This window comes from Monodon monoceros, unplaced genomic scaffold (genome assembly GCF_005190385.1).
Source record: "Monodon monoceros isolate NGI ecotype Baffin Bay Population unplaced genomic scaffold, NGI_Narwhal_1 Super_Scaffold_18, whole genome shotgun sequence".
NCBI classification, from domain to species: domain Eukaryota; kingdom Metazoa; phylum Chordata; class Mammalia; order Artiodactyla; family Monodontidae; genus Monodon; species Monodon monoceros.
The window spans coordinates 146596280-146613849 of NW_021703774.1; the positions used below are offsets into that span (position 1 = coordinate 146596280).

At 36.7% G+C, this 17570-nt stretch overlaps 1 protein-coding gene across 3 annotated transcripts in view; it reads right to left on the bottom strand.

The window, feature by feature from the left end:
• Positions 1 to 17570, bottom strand: part of CCDC30 (coiled-coil domain containing 30) — a 169267-nt gene that overhangs the window by 134852 nt on the left and 16845 nt on the right. For all 3 annotated transcript variants that reach the window (XM_029230822.1, XM_029230821.1, XM_029230824.1), the window contains exons 5-8: positions 15982 to 16102; positions 11646 to 11836; positions 4075 to 4164; positions 2595 to 2748 (exon numbers count right to left, since the gene is read on the bottom strand). In XM_029230822.1, coding sequence (XP_029086655.1) covers positions 2595 to 2748; positions 4075 to 4164; positions 11646 to 11836; positions 15982 to 16102 — 556 coding nt within the window. The remainder of the gene's footprint in view (positions 1 to 2594; positions 2749 to 4074; positions 4165 to 11645; positions 11837 to 15981; positions 16103 to 17570) is intronic.

Sequence of the window (17570 nt, forward strand, 5' to 3'; positions counted from 1 at the left end):
TCTCTTATCACTCTTGCTTTTGGTGTTATATCTAACATATGATTGCCTAACTCCAGATCATAAGGATTTACTCCTGTGTTTTCTTCTAAGCATTTTATAATTTTAACTCTTACATTTAGTTCTGTGGTCCACTTTGAGTTAATTTTTGTGTGGGTGTGAGGTAGGGGCCTGTATTATTTTGAAGCATCTCCCAGACATCATATATATGTATATCTAAAAGATAAGGACTCTTTTAAAATATAAACTCAATACCATTATGTGTGATTAAGGAAATTTAACAAGAATTCCTTAATACAAATAGCCAATTAGCATTCAAACTTCCAACTGTTTCATAAATGTTAAAAAACCTGTTTGAATCAGAATCCAGTAAAGGCCACACATTATATTTGGTTAATAATTCCTTCAAACCTTTAAAAATTCATCTTTTTCTTGTAATTTATTTATTGAAGAATAAATAAATATTTGGCATGTATTCTTTTTTATTATTGAAAACTACTTTTATTATTGGCCAAAATTTTTCATTCCCATCTAAATTTTTGGGTGTGATATAAAGAGAGCTAGAAAATAAACTAAAATAAAGTCCTTCATTTAAAAGAGTCAGTTTGTTGAAATAAATAGGCTAATACTTGGGAAACACTATCATGTAACACATATACCTAGGGATAAATTCTGGCTATAAATTGATGGATGATTCAAGAAGTAACACGTAAGACCCACACTGACACTACATGTGATATTTTAAAAGGACTTGCTAACTCAGCTTCCCAGCGGTCCCCTGGGGATACTCACTGTGCAGACAGTTTTCAATTAATAGTTTAGGATCCACCAGAGCAACCAAGTGCTGATGGAACAGGGTGCTGTGTGATTGTGTTCTGCTGCATCCAAATGTAACTAAACATAACAGGGCTCCTGCCCTTTCCTTTCTCCTTCTGTACTACAAGTAGCAGACTGCTTCTCATCAGACTCACGTGGCCAAATTTCTTTTTTTTTCTAATTGGGTTTATTGAGATATACTTTGCATACAGTAAAATTCATCCTTTTAAGTAATTTGATGAATTTTGACAAATATATGCAATTGTGTACCCATTAGTCCAATTTTCCATCATTCTCAAAAGGTCATTTGTGTTCACTGTTTAAAATGCATTCTTAACAAAATCTCAACCCTCCTGATATTCTTTCTTTTTAATTCCACAATCAATCTGGCAAGATCATTATTGTTTTATACATTTAACATTTTTAAGAAATGATCCTACAGTAACATATATACTGCATGAAAAAGAATCAGTCTAATTTCTTTAATTATTGCAAATTATATAGAGACGAAATCATTTAAAAAATTTAAACTTCATACTAAAATAAATTATAGATAAAGCAAAGATGGAAACATAAATAATAAATCCATAAATGCACTAAAAGAAAAAAAAACACCAGAGGAGAACATTTTCAATAACCTTGTAGTGATACAGAAAAGGCTTTACACATGAAAACCCAGAAGCCATAAAGAATAACTTGGTTAAATCTGATTTGATAAATATTAGCATTTCTATATGGCAAAAAAACTTAACATGACATTTATATCCAACAAAAGGCTCATATCCAGAATATACAGAAAAGTCCTACAAATTAATAAACTCCTACAAAACATAAAGATACAACCCAATAGAAAAATATGTGCAAGACTTGAGCAGGAACTTCACAAAATAGTATATCTAAATGAGCAATAACAACAACAACAAACATGTTAAAGGATTTTCACATTGTTAGCTGTCAGGGAAATGCAAAGTAAAGCCACAATTAAATACTAGTACATACTCATCAGAAAAGGTAAAATTAATAAGACTGACAATACTGAGTATTGACAAAGAATGTGAAGAAACCAAAATCTCATATACAACTGAGAAGACCTTAAGTTAATACAACTATTTGGAAGACAGTATGGCAGTATCTACCAAGGTAGAACAAACCCGTAACCCTCTGCTCTAATAATTCTACTCTTAGGAATATCATGATCAGAGATGTACAGATAAGCACAAGAATATTCATAGCAGCACAATTCATAATAGAGCACAACTGGAAACAACATAATTGTCCATCATCAGTAGAATGGATAAATAGAATACGTTGAGCAGGCTTATTCAATGGAATACTAGAGTACAGACAACAAAAGTGAACAAACTACTGCTACATGCACAACATAAATGAATCTCACAAACATAAGACTGAATGAAAGAAACAAACTAAAGGATGCATACTCCCTGTAGTCAAAACTCAGAAATAACCTTAAAAGTTAGGAGAGTCATTATTTTTGGGGAGGAGAGAATATGTAGACATAGCAAGAAGAAACAGGGCTTCCAGAGTGCTGGAGATTTCTTGCACTGGGTAGCGTAAATATTGGAGTTGTACACTTTTTGGTAGGTATGTTATGCTATGCTTCAATAAAAATTTCTGGACACTGTAGAAAATGAGGCTGTATATCAGACTTTTATGTATTTATCTTAAAAGATTTTTTTTCTCAGTGCTCTCATGTTCCAACCTGAGTAGGATCATTACACTTAAAACATTGTTAGACATGTTCATCTGTAACCACAGCTTACCTAATTTACTCTGTTCTTTCTCCTTCCCTTGCAGTTCATCAGTGAGCCTTCGGATCTCTTCATGGGCCATCCCTAACCTCCTTGTTACTTGTTCCATATCTTTCTCTCTGCAGTTTTGTGATATTTTACCTTCTTCTGGGTCTTCATCATGGGACTGAAATAAAATGATTGTTAGTAGTACACCAAAAAGTAAATATACCCTTATGACATCGTGCTAGTACCTATAAATGTTTGAAAGCCAATAAAGAAGAGTAGCAAACAGAATATTTATGTGCATTTCTTTTATTAGGTTGAACCATAGAAAATTGGTGATATTTGATTGTTTTTAACCTATAAACATGCAATTTCACAAGGTTCAAACCTAGCATATCTAAGAGATTATGGTTATATAATAGAAATTTAATCATAAAAATTATCATCTGGCCAAAGAGAGTGAAAATACCCCTCATTTATATGGTAATTAAATACAGTTTATAAAATGCCTTTACATAAGGTATTTCATTTAATTTCAAGGTATGTACACAATTAAGGCTCAAATCATGTTTAGAGCTCCTTTCCTACAATTACTTTCAAAGCATTTTAAAAACTAAGAAAGAAATTCAACCTCAATGATATTTTGCTTTTGATCCCCGAGATATGTATTTATTTTATATGAATATAATCATTACACCAATTTTTCTAAAAAATAAGAAAATAACCAATACTATCTACATAACAAAACTATTTTTAGCTTACTGGTATATTTCCTTGCAGTATTTTTTATTTATGTACATTTTTTACATAGTCATAATCCTAATCTATATACATGTTTCTGTCTGGCTTTTTCATTTAACATTATATGAGGAACCTTTTGCTATATTGTTGTACAGATTTTGTAATGATTATTTTTAAAGGCTATATAATATTCCAGTGGGTGCAGATAATTTATATAAGCATTTCAACATTTTGGTAGTTTCCAATTTTTGCTATTGAAAATAATACTATGATGGATATACAGTTTCATCCATATATATTTATCTTGGGTTACTTCCCATTGTTAAATTCTCTGTATATGTTTTATTCACTGGATGTAGCTCTTAATAACATTTCCCCAGATCAAAAAATAATTTCTACAAACAGAATTAATTGTATGTAAAATAATGTGCTATACAGTCTAAAGGACTCCCCCGCCAAAAGAAGCTCCAAACATATTTGGGAAGAAGTGTGTACTGTCTCAAGGTGATTTTTCAAAGGACATAACACACATCGATTGTTTAAGTTTTGATACATTCAATAAAAATCAGCTATTGTGTTAAATGGGTGATTGACTTTTTTCTTCTTCCCAAATTTTTGTGATGTGTTTGTAATACTCTTATGCACAACTGATATCCTTTAGCATGGATTTGTACTTTTTAATATACTCAAACAAAATACTTCCAAGGTAAAAGCTAACCTGTAACTAGCTACTGTTATTAAGTAAAAGATTGTAATTTTTTCTTACCTCACTCAGACTTTTTTTAGACTGATGCACAAGTTCTTGATGTTTCTGATGTTCCCTTTGCAGAGGCTGGTGAGTTTGTTCAAATTTCTCCTAAGTAAACATTAAGAGGTGAATGAAAATTACATCAATCAGCTTCATGAATAAAAATGTCATTTAAATTTAAAAAAATAACCACGTAAAAAAAGAGGGAGCACAGTCCAATCCATTTTATGAGGCAAGACCATACATTCTCAATGAGACAATATTGCCCCCAAGGGAGTGCAAACTGATTTCTAGGGGGGAAAAAATCTTACCCTTTCAAGTACAAAGGGCAGATGCCTACAGTACAAAAACAGAATTACTTTATATCAGTGCCATTAAAATTTCATGGGAGAGTGACAGAAATAAGAAGTGTCATTATTGGGTTTCCCTGGTGGCATAGTGGTTAAGAATCCGCCTGCCAATGCAGGGGACACAGGTTCGAGCCCTGGTCTGGGAAGATCCCACATGCCGTGGATCAACTAAGCCCATGCACCACAACTACTGAGCCTGCTCTCTAGAGCCCACAAGCCACAACTACTGAGCCTGTGCGCCTACAGCCCGTGCTTCGCAACAAGAGAAGCCACTGCAATGAGAAGCCTGTGCACTGCAACGAAGAGTAGCCCCCGCTCGCCGCAACTAGAGAAAAGCCCAAGCACAGCAACGAAGACCCAACGCAGCCAAAAATAAAATAAACAAAACAAAAGAAACTTTAAAAAGTGTCATTATGGAGGCAATAATGAAAAAAGGTTGGCTAACACTGGCTAGCCAGACCTTGATATTAAAGCCTGACAACGACAATACAAAAAGAAAACTCACAGGGCAACCTCACTCATAAACATAGATACAAAAATGTAAACAAAATTTTATCAAACTCAATCTATAATATTTAGAAAGGATAACAAATCATGAACAAGTTGGATTTATCCCAGGAACGCAAGACAGGTTTAACATTAGAAAAATTAATCAATGAAATTCTCACATTAACAGATGAAAGTTCTAAATTACTTCATTATCTCAATGGCTATAGAAAAAACATTTTATAAACTCAACATTAATTCCTAATAAAAGCTCTTAACAAACTAGGAATAAAAGAGAACTTTCTTAACCTGATAAAGAGTATCATTAAAAAAAACCCAACCCTTAATCAAACATCATACCACTGAATACTTTTTCTCTAATATCATTAACTAGACAAGTACGTCTCCTATTCAAGATAATACTGGAGATCCTAGCCAGTATAGTAAGGTAAATAAAAGAATTAAAAGGAATCAAATTGGAAAGGAAGAAACAAAAGTATCATTATTCCCAGATAGCACTGTACAGGTAGAAAAAATTTTAAATCTTCAAATAAATTATTAAGATAAATGAGAAATTTTAGCAACATTGGTAGGTATAGTCAATATATAAAAATAATTATACTTTTAATACTAGCAATCATTAGAAAATTAAATTCTTAATAAATATAGCATTTACTATTAATAGCACCCAAAAATATGAAGTACCTAGCAATAAATATAAAACAAATGCACAAGATTTTGTAGGGAAAATTATAAAACTTTGTTTATATACATTAAAAAATAAATGGAAAGATAGTCCATGATCACAAATGATACCAATAATTTAAGATAGCCAATTCCTCTTAAATTGATTTATAGATTCAATAAAAGCAAAAATCAAAATCCCAGAAAGCAAGGATTTCTTAAACAAGACAGAAAAACACTAACCATAAAACAAATGATTGATAAACTGAACTACATTAAAGTTAAGAACTTCCATTCATTAAAAGACACTATTAAGAATATTAAAAAGACAAACCACAAAGTGGGAAAAAAAGTATTTGTGATACACATAATCAATAAAAGACTTGAAACCAGAACATAGAGAATTCCTATAAATCAGTAAGAAAAAGACAACTCAGTTTTTAAATGGACAAAAGACCTGAATAAACACTAATAAAATGGGAAATCCAAACGACAGATAATCATACTAAGTTCACTAGTAATCAGGGAAATGCTAATTAAAACCAGCATGAGATATCATTATGCACCCAGTAGTTTAGTAAAAATTTAAAAGTCTGACAACATCAAGTGTTGATGAGGAACAAAGGCACTCTCATACACTATTTATTGCTGCCAGTATAAATTGGTACCACTACTTAAGGAGACAGTTTGACATTATCTGGTAAAACTGAAGATCTACATACTCTATAACTCCCTAAATCTACTCCTAGGTATATACCCTACACAAGTGCATGCACATATATAAGAATATTCATAGCAGCATAACTGACAGATTATATTACATTCATAATAGATATAAATTGGAAATAACCCAAAACAACTTAGAATGGATAGCCTCATGCCATATATTCACACAATGGAATGATACATAGTAATGACAACCTAATTAAAAATAAATAATACAAACATAATGTTTTATAAAAAAGCAATTCCCAAAGTTGATTCCTTGTATGTAATGTTCAAAAACAGACAAAACTAAACTACTATATATATTATTTAGGGAGGCACACCTTTGTGGGGAGGAAGGGAGTTGTGATCAGAAAAGGAAGCTTCTAGGAATTTGGCAATGTTGTATTCCTCACAGGAACAGTGGTTACATGGGTGTTTGTTCCATAACTATTTGTCAAACTATTTTTTAAGTGTTATCATTTTTCTGCATATATGCTGTTATATTCCACAATAAAATGTGTTTTTTTAAATCTTTGATTATTCTTGGCATTAAATGTCATCCCTTTGTCCTCTGTCCCATGCAACAATAAAGTGATGAAATAAATTTTGATACATCCATTCAAAAGAATATATGTTGTCAAACAGACTAAGGCAAATCTATATACACTAATACAGAAAGTGAAAACAATATGCACAATGGAACATAATTTGTATTTTAAGAGGAAGAAAATTTTCTGGAAAGATAAATAAAAAATTGTCAGCAGTGGTAGTTTAGGAGTATGGAACTGAGGATTTGGGGTGAGAAAACTCATTTTTCATTCAATTTTATACTGCTTGAATCTGTTTCTACTATGTTCCTGTATTAAGTCAGAAAACCAACAAAAAACAAATGTTAGGTAAAATGTAATTAGTGTATAGATCAGGCCTTGCAAAATTCTTCAACTTCCGTGTCACTTCATGTGGCCTCACTTTCGTTGGAATGACTCTCTCGTCTACTTTATGCACAGGTTGATTCAGTATTGGCCTATTAAAATATACCTAGGGGGACTTCCCTGGTGGCACAGTGGCTAAGAATATGCCTGCCAATGCAGCAGACACAGGTTCGAGGCCTGGTCCAGGGAGATCCCATATGCTGCAGAGCAATGAAGCCCATGTGCCACAACTACTGAAGCCCATGCCCCTACAGCCTGTGTTCCTTAACAAGAGAGGCCACCGCAATGAGAAGCCCGCACACCACAACGAAGAGTAGCCCCCGCTCGCCACAACTAGAGAAAGCCCACGTGCAGTGATGAAGACCCAACTCAGCCAAAATTAATTAATTAATTAATTTTAAAAAATATATCTATACACACGCACACCCCTAGGGAGGCAATGAAATTTTTACAAGTTACATTTCATAATAAGATCTTTGAAAAATCTTTTTTTTTTTTTTTTTTTTTTTTGCGGTACACGGGCCTCTCACTGTGTGGCCTCCCGTTGCGGAGCACAGGCTCCGGGCACGCAGGCTCAGTGGCCATGGCTCGTGGGCCTAGCCACTCCACGGCATGTGGGATCTTCCCGGACCAGGGCACGAACCCGTGTCCCCTGCATCGGCAGGCGGACTCTCAACCACTGCACCACCAGGGAAGCCCTGAAAAATCTTTCTTAAAAATCTTTTTAAAGGTATAACTGATATATAATAACTGCACATATTTACAGTGTACATATTTTTTTACATGTATCCATCCATGAAACCAATACCACAATAAAGATAATGAAAATATTCATCACCCTTAAAAGTTTCCTACACTTCCTTATAATTCATTCCTCCCCTAACACTGTCCCCAGGCAACCACTGATCTGTTTCTGTTACTATATATTAGTTTGCATTTTCTACTATTTTATACAAATGGAATCATAGACTATGTACTCTTTTTGATCTGGCTTATTTCACTTAGATTATCATTTTGAAATTTATCTGTTTTGTTGTATATTTATTCTTTTTTATTACCAAGTAATATTCCATTCTATGGATCTATACATTTACCTTTTGATGAACATTTGAGTTGATTCTAGTTTAGGGCTACTACAATTAAAGTTGCTGTAACATGTATGTCTTTATTTGGGCACATTCTTTCATTTCTCTTGGGTATATTCCTAGGAGTGGAATGGCAGGGTTATGTGATAAGTATATGTTTGACTTTTTAAGGCAATGCTAAACTAGTTTCCAAAAGTAGTTGTATCATTTTATATTCCCATCAGTAGGATAAGGGAATTCCAGATGCTCCACATTGTCACCAACACTCGATATGGTTAGTCTTAAATTTTAGCCATGCATTGATACATTAATAGTTACCTCATAATAAATTACTTCATTGTAATTTCTGTTTTCCTAATAATAAATGAAGTTAAGCATCTTTTCATGTGTTTATTTACCGTTTGTGTATGTTCTTCAGTGCAGTCACTTTTTAAGTCTTTTGACCAGTTTTTAGTTGGGTTGTATGTGTTATTATTGTTGAGTTATAAGATTTATTTATATATTTAGATACAAAGCTTTTATTGGATATATTTTTTAAAAAATTATCTCCCGGGCTTCCCTGGTGGCGCAGTGGTTGAGAGTCCGCCTGCCGATGCAGGGGACACGGGCTCGTGCCCCGGTCCTGGAAGATCCCACATACCACGGAGCGGCTGGGCGCATGAGCTGTGGCCGCTGGGCCTGCGCTCCGGAGCCTGTGCTCCGCAACGGGAGAGGCCACAGCAGTGAGAGGCCCGTGTACCAGGAAAAAAAAAAAATAATTATCTCCCTTCTGTGGCTTGCTCTTTTATTTTTGTCTTTTGAAGAGCAAATGTTCTGAACTTTTATGAAGTCCAATGTTTTTTCTTTTCCTGTCTTATAAAAATCTTGCCAAACCCAAGGTCGCTAAGATTTTCTTCTGTAAATTTTATCTCCTACGTGATCTATGAACCACTTTGAGTTAACTTTTGTATATGATATAGGATAAATGTATTGTAAGGTCTAAAATTTCATGTGTTACCTTGACACCTTTGTAACTCACAGTGCACCAAAAGCCTAAGCATGAATTCCCTTGCTTTTGCCAGATATGCCCCCATCCAACGGGAAAGATTCTCCACCCAGCTAGTGCCCTTATCAGCCAGAACAGCTATATATATATATATATTTTTTTTCAGAACAGCTATATTTTATCCAGTCCTCAGCCTAATGGCTGCCATTTCACTGCCAACTCATGGAATTTTTTAAACAAGCCAGTCATATCCTCCCATGAGAACTAAGGGGCACCTCATCCTATTGGTACTATAAAGTCTGTCTCCCATGGCCCCTATGGGTTCACTCCATTCCTGAGTACAACCCCTGTGGCCCTGCATGACAGGCAGTGTCCTCCCTGGGCTGTGAGTCTATCTGACTAATAAACTATCAATCACATCTCTGTTCAATGTTGGCTGTCATGTATTTGGCTATCTCATAGTATTTAGAGTAGGGACTCCCTCCTTTACCAGTGGGGAAGGGAACCTCAATAGAGTTGAGGGTTTTGTTTTTGTTTTTTTGCATATGTCTATCCAATTGTGCCAGCATTGTTTGTTGAAAAGTGTATCTTTTCCCCATTAAATTACCTTGGCACCTGTGTTGAAAATCAATTTACCATGTAGGTGTGGGTCTATTTCTAGACTCCTTATTCTGTTCCATTGATCTATATATCTGCCTTTATACCAATACTGCACTTTCTTGATTATTGCAGTTTTGTGGTAAGTCTTGAAAGCAGGAAGTGTGTACCTTCCAACTAGTTCTTCTTTTTCAAAGTTGTTTTGGCTATTCTAGTTCCTTTGCATTTCCTTATCAATTTTTGAATCAGCTTGTCAATTTCTACAAAAAAGTGACTCTACTGATTACTTTATGCTCAGGTAAATTACAACATTAGCTTAAACAAAATATAACTGGGAATGTGACAGATATTTTATGAATTACATTGTATAATAACAAAAACCCTTTGTAGTATATCTGTTTTAATTCTTTCTGTCCATTAGTGGTAAAACTATGACTTAGTAGTGACTGGGTAGATAGCCTTAGGGTCATCCCAGACTTCACCTCCACAGTGCCCAATTTGTTTTATAGATTCCATCTCCTTCATAACTCCTTCTTCCCTTCTGTATTACACTCTGAGCCTTGTTTTTGGTTCTCATTCTTTAATTAATTATTAGGTAACATCCCCTGAAATCCCGGCTTCCAATCTGGTCCCTATCCAATCCACCCCTCTACTGTGACCAGAGTGATTTTTCTAAAACACAAATCAGATCATGTTACTCTCCTCTTAAAATCATTTAGTGACTCTCCAGACCATCTATAACAGTTAGTCATTTGTACATTCAAAATATTTTTATGCCTCTAGTGCGCTCCAGGAACACTGCTGGGTGCTGATTCCAAACTCTCTAGCTTAGTATATGAGTCTCACTATGAAGTGGTTTCTGAAAATTATCTCTAGGCACATTTCTCAGCATTGACTCACATAAACCAGTATGTATTATACATTGTTTCCTCTGTCAGAAATGCCTTTCCCATCTTCTTCATCCACCTAACACTCAGCTTTCAAAATGATACTCAACATTACCTCTGCTGGAAGCCTTTTCTACCCATCCTGACTCAGCCCCTACCCTGAGTTTTCACTTTATCACAGAGCTTTCCACACTGAATTATAACCACTGGTTTATTTCTTTCCTTCATTAGCTTGTAAGTTCCTTGCAAGTCCAAATCATTTCTAATTTGACTTTGTTCCTACATCCACTAGCACAAAGCCTGGCACATGGTAAGTTCTCAATAAATAATAACAATAAAGCTAATTGACATGTGAGGTACCATTCTAGAGCTTTATGTATATTATTTCATTTTCTTGATCACCTTGTGGAGTAGTTCAGTTGCTCCCAGATTTTATAGATGAGGAAATTGAGGCTCACAAAAGTTAAGCAACTTGTTCAAGGACATACTGCTAACAAGTGGTAGAGGAGGTCCATTTAAACCCAAAGCCTATATTCTTTTTTTTTTTTTTTTTTTTGTGGTACGCGGGCCTCTCACTGTTGTGGCCTCTCCCGTTGTGGAGCACAGGCTCCGGACACGCAGGTTCAGCGGCCATGGCTCACGGGCCCAGCTGCTCTGCGGCATGTGGGATCCTCCCGGACCGGGGCACGAACCCATGTCCCCTGCATCGGCAGACGGGCTCTCAACCACTGCGCCACCAGGGAAGCCCAAAGCCTATATTCTTAAGTGCTATCAAAACTGGCTTCCTGATAGTTTAATGTATGAATGGTTAAATGAACAAATGCATTTTTCAACTAGCCTGTCTCTTACTCAATTACCCAGTTAATTTTGAATACCTGGGGAAATTCTTTCTGTAGGTTACTGCTCAGACATCTTTGTGATTCTGGTTTGGGATCCCCTCGTTCCAGTTTCCTCAAGAGTGTACTTCTTTCCATGAGTAAGTGTGCAATCTGTTCACTAGGGCTGCTCAGAGCTATTTCAGACAAGCCTTCTTGATACAATATTTCGACCTCCTTTATTTGCACTTCTGTTAGGAAGAAACACCAGAAACACAACTGTTAAAAGAAATGCAGGCAAATAACTAAAAAGTAGTGGGAAAAGGTTCTCAAAAGCCGTAGATATTCTTACTACTTGCAGAAGTTTAAAATTTGTTCTTGCATAACTTTAAAGTGTATTGTTGTTTTAGTGAGTGCTTACTATGTGGCAGGTATTGTACTAAGCATTTGAGATAAATCTATCTTATTTAATCTTTACAACAACCCAGTGATGTAGGAACCATGATTTTCCCTTTTAAGAAATGAGGGCTCAGGCACCAAGAAACCAAGAAACTTGTCCACAGTCACTCAACTAATCCTGCCAAAATTCTCGATGATTTCAATATTCAGGTAGATGATTATTCCAGTCCCCTGGCTTTTCAGTTCCTTTACCAGCTAACTTCCAAAGATCTAGTCCTCTACCCCACTCAGCCACCTACTCCACAGTAATTCCCTAGACCTGGTCATTAGCCTCTATAGTTTCTGTAACTTCTCCCTAGCTTCAATTGCAAACATCTTATCCTCCAATCATCCCTTCTCATGTACTAGCAGCTCAATTTCAATAATTTTTGACCTTACTGGAAACTATCATCCATTGACTTTAAACACTTTTCAGTGTTCCTTATCCCATTCCTGTTCTCACTTACCCAGCTTAGATTCTATAGTCCATCATTACAATCACTCCCTTGAAAACATTCACTACTCTCTTGCCCCTCTTTCCTTCCATTATACTTGGTGACAAAACTCCAACCTGTTTAAATCCAGCTCTTCACCAGTACACTCCAGAAGCTGGATGGGGCTACAGAAAACTGCACAGGTAGTGTTGAGTGGCTTAATTTCAAACTCACGACTACTAACCTCAAGTGAGCCCTTACTGCTGCCCAGCAATCCTCCTACATTCCCCTGCTTGTTTCATCCCTCTCCCTCATCATATCTCTAATACCTCCTTCCCCATCCTCACTCTCACCTGAATACCTTACTTTTTTTTTTTTTTTTTTTTTTGCCTCTCACTGTAGTAGCCTCTCCCGTTGCAGAGCACAGGCTCCAGACGCGCAGGCTCAGCGGCCATGGCTCACGGGCCCAGCCACTCCGCGGCACGTGGGATCTTCCCGGACCGGGGCACGAACCCGTGTCCCCTGCATCAGCAGGCGGACTCTCAACCACTGCGCCACCAGGGAAGCCCAAATACCCTACATCTTATTTCACCGAGAAAAGAGAAGCACTCTGAAGAGAGCTTCCACAAGCTCCCCTACCAAAACTGCCAGCTCCCCTGTACTCTTCTCTCTTGTGAGATGTAACAAACTACCCTTGGCTCCTAAGGCCAGCACCACCCCCGCCCTCCTCCCCCACTTGTACACTGGATCTCATTCCCTCTCCTCTCAAAGATAAAACTCCTGCAGTTGACTCTTATCTCTATTGCCTCATGGAGCTTTCTTCCCAACTAATCATCTTAGAGACATGGTATAACATCTCCCATTAAAAACAACAGTGATGAAAACAACAAAAGTTTTTCTTCAAACTCATAACGCCCTCCAGTTCCTCCACCATTTCTTCATTCCTCTTTGCAGCACAACTTCAAGAAAGGATCAACCACAGCCATGTCCCCTCCCCTTCTCCTACCATTCTTTCCTGAATTCACTCCAATGGCTTTCATATCCACCACTCCACAGAAACAGCTCTCCTCAAAGTCACAATGACCCCCATGTGACCAAATCCAATGATCAATTACCTGTCCTCACTCCACATAGCGTATCAATGGTATTTGACCCAATTGTTCCCTTCCTTTTCTTAAAACACTTTCATCATTTCTCTTATGGGACACCACACTCTGCTAGGTTTCCTCCTACATTTCATGCCACTCCTTCTCAGACTCCTTTGCTGATTTCTTACCTTTGCAACCTCTAAACACTGGAATGACCTAGGGCCCAGCTCTGAATCTTCTTCTTTTTACTCCCTAGGTTATCTCCTACAGTCCTAAGGCTTTAAGTATTTGCTATATGCTGATGACTCCCAAATTTACATCTCTAGTTCACATTGCATTCCAAACATATACAAAATTGCCTACTTGACATTTCCACTTGGATGTCTAATATTCACATCCAATGTAGATGTCCAAAAGCAAACTCTTTACGGTGTTCCCCAAATAGGACCTCCCATGGTATCCCCCATCTGAGTAGTTAGGAACTCCAATATTTCAACTGCTCAGGCCAAAAAGCTTTGTGTCACCAGTGATTTCTCTCCTTTTCTCCCACCCAACATGAAATCCATTACCAAATCATGTTAGCTCCACCTTCAAAAGACATCCTTTAATTACAGAAGCATTTCTGATGTGATTGAGGTATGTGTTCCTAAAACAAACAAGTAAACTTGTATTTTGCAAAACTGCTCTCTAAAAATAATGGAGCTTATGGAAAAAAGGTTGGCATAGAGCACTCAAAACCTTTGTCATTGTGTAGCTAGAGTGCTATAAAAAACACTGACAATCCTAATATTATACTGGTAGATTTAAACAGATGTGTCAAATTCCTAAAAAACAGAGGAATACTATAGCAAATATAGGACTCTGTCTTCTTTTAAAAAATCAGGTTTACTGTAAAGGTGAGCCAATGAAGGAGCTGAGTCTGCAGAGTTGGAAACAAAGGCAAAACGCAAAAGATTAGTAATATCTTTGCAATAAGCACTTCCAAGACAAAACATGTGGCCAAACAGCCCAGAAGAGGAACATGGGATGAACGGGCTTTATGTATAAACTCCAAGGCTTGCTGGCAGCCCAAATCATTAACATGCCGGGGAAAATTACATGTGAACTTCCACATTATAGTGACATCACTCCCCTACTTCCCAATCCTTCATGAGCTAATTTATGTTAGGAGCAGGGCATAGAGTAGCTTCTGCTTCTTACAGTATGGCAGATTAGAGCCCTGAACAGCCCTGCTGCCGAGAATAACTAAAAATGTCAGAAGAAATTTTTAAAACTCTTAAAATGCAACCACCATATAAACAAAACTAGAATGCAAGCTTTTAAACCAGAAAACTCAATTATTCAATGGATAACAAAAAAGGGGAAAAAAATGAAACCCGAGTGTAGTACATATGAATTATGTCCTGTGATTAGCTAAATTTTCTCTGAGATTCAAAATACAGAAAAACCTTCCATCAACAGACCATTATGAAAGGAAGTTCTAAAATGAAAAAAGGAAAATGATCCCAAATGGGATATCTGAGATGCAAGGAAAAATGCTGAGCAAAGAAAATCATAAATGTGTGGCAAATGTAAATAATCATTGACCATATATCATAATAATATCTAATTTATGGAGTTAAACAAATACAGTATTCTAAAGGGGTCCTATCTGTATCTTCCCTTGTAGCTTTGGAGCACTTAATAAACATTTCCTGAGCCCTTAACATGCTAGGTACTTTACGAGGCCGGTGCTGTCGAAAACACGGAAACCAGGAAGACTAGAGTGAGATCTCTGCCCCAGAAGTGCTGACACAGGTAGTTAGGACATAGTGTGGTAAGTGCTGTAATCGACATTAAAGAAAATCACCACTCTGTAATCTCTCACACACATTTGAGAATATTTCAGAATGCATACCTTAAAAAGACAGGCAGAAAATACACCTAAAACATTACAAGTACTTTTCTTTCTTTTTTATAAATTTATTTATTTATTTATTTTTGGCTGTGTTGGGTCTTCGTTGTTGTGCGCAGGCTTTCTCTAGTTGCCGAGAGCGGGGGGCTATTCTTCCTTGTGGTGCACGGGCTTCTCATTGTGGGGGCTTCTCTGGTTGCAAAGCACGGACTATAGGCACGTGAGCTTCAGTAATTGTGGCTCGCGTGCTCTAGAGCACAGGCTCAGTAGTTGTGGCACATGGGCTTAGTTGCTCCGTGGCATGTGGGATCTTCCTGGACCAGGGCTCAAACCCGTGTCCCCTGCATTGGCAGGCGGATTCTTAAACACTGCCCCACCAGAGAAGCCCTACAAGTACTTTTCTTGAGGTGGAGGATATGTAGTAATTTTTTTTCCTTCCTTCTACTTTTACACATTTCCCAAATTTTCTGTAATTGTCTCATGCTAATTATTAGAATTAGGGAAAAAATTAAAATTTACATGTTTACAAAAGGAAAACTTACCCGGTTTGAGTTGGAGCCCTTTAAACTCATGTCTAGGCTGCTTGCTTTCCTTTTCGTAACCATGAGAAAATGCTTCCTTTTCCTCTGGTAAGTTACAGACACGGTTTGCATAATTTTCTACCTAAGAAGAAAAGAATACATTTTCTTACAAGTCTATGAAGTGAAAGAGCCATTAAGAGATCACCATACTATCAATGTTTATAATCTAAGAAATAAACAGAAAATTCAACTTGGCTTAAGTGTGGGTCTCTCTCCCTAAACTTCCTTCCAGCTGTCATATGTTATCAGACACTGTTTCCCATAGATAGGATGACACATCACCACAAATTTCTGGGACAGTCACAATCGCTGATATTTTTTTCCATTAACAAATCAGGTTTCAAATCAAGTCTCCTTATCTATGGTTTAGGAAATATGGTCACGATACTCAGGAACAGAGAAATATCTACACAGTATTTTATGTCTTAAGCAAAACTCATGATTAAGATGTCTTAAATGCTAATAGGAGCTTGTATTAAAATAAACTATTGGGTATTCTTTAAAAATAGTTTCTGATTAATATGACAGCTTCACAAAAGGCACTTTTATGTGGCTAATAATAGATTGAAAGCTAACTATATGCTCCAGGTACTATGTTAAGGACATCAAATATTGAGTTTTCACCACAAGCCTGTGACACTATTATCTCCCACTTCATAGGTGAGGGCGGTTGAGAGAGGCTGACGGACTTGTGTTGTCAAGCAAAGCGCAAAGGGGGGAGCCGGACTTCACACTGAGGTGGGCCAGAGCCAGGGCCTGAGCTCTTACTATGCCAAATTACTTAGAAGGAGACTACCAAAATAACTGCATTTTGCTGAATTGTGTTGAAGCCTTTTTCGGGGACAACTGCTCAGAATATGAACAAAAAGCTGAATGATATAGTAGAAGGAACACAGAACCGCAGTTCAACTTTATCACTCCCTGGGATGCTTCAGTTTCCTCCTCTTTAAAATGGCAGGAACAATACTACCTATTTCTAATAATAACAGTTATAATTTATTGAATACTTGCTGGGTGCCAAGTACGTATGTGAAATGTTTTCTACACGTTAATATGTGTAAACCTCACAAATCCTTTTGAAGGAGCTGTTATCATCTCCAACTTACGGAAGAGAAATTTCAAGCTCAAAGAAGTTGAGTAACTTGCCCAAGGTTACACAGAGAGTCAGTGCCAAAGGCAATTTTTCACCCCCAACTGCCTAATGTTAAAGTTCATGGTCTACTATGCTATCCTGCTTTTGTTCTAAAGGAGCTGTACTCTTCTTTAAGAGTTTGGAAATCAAACTGCCCTCTAAGAGTTAAATTTAAAAATCAACAAGTTAGCTGAGCTGAGCTGTCAAAACATAACACAGTGATCTGCAAGCAACCTGAGAAAATTTTATTAACTCATTTAAAGAAAGTAGCTTATATATAAGAAAGTAGGTTGATCAATACTGGACACATCAAAAAGAGTGATTAAAGAGTCAAAACGTGCCATTATCTGCTCATCTAAGGGCTAGGTACCCTGGTTCTAGGATATAACAGGTCCAGAAACAAGGGCAGGTATGGATA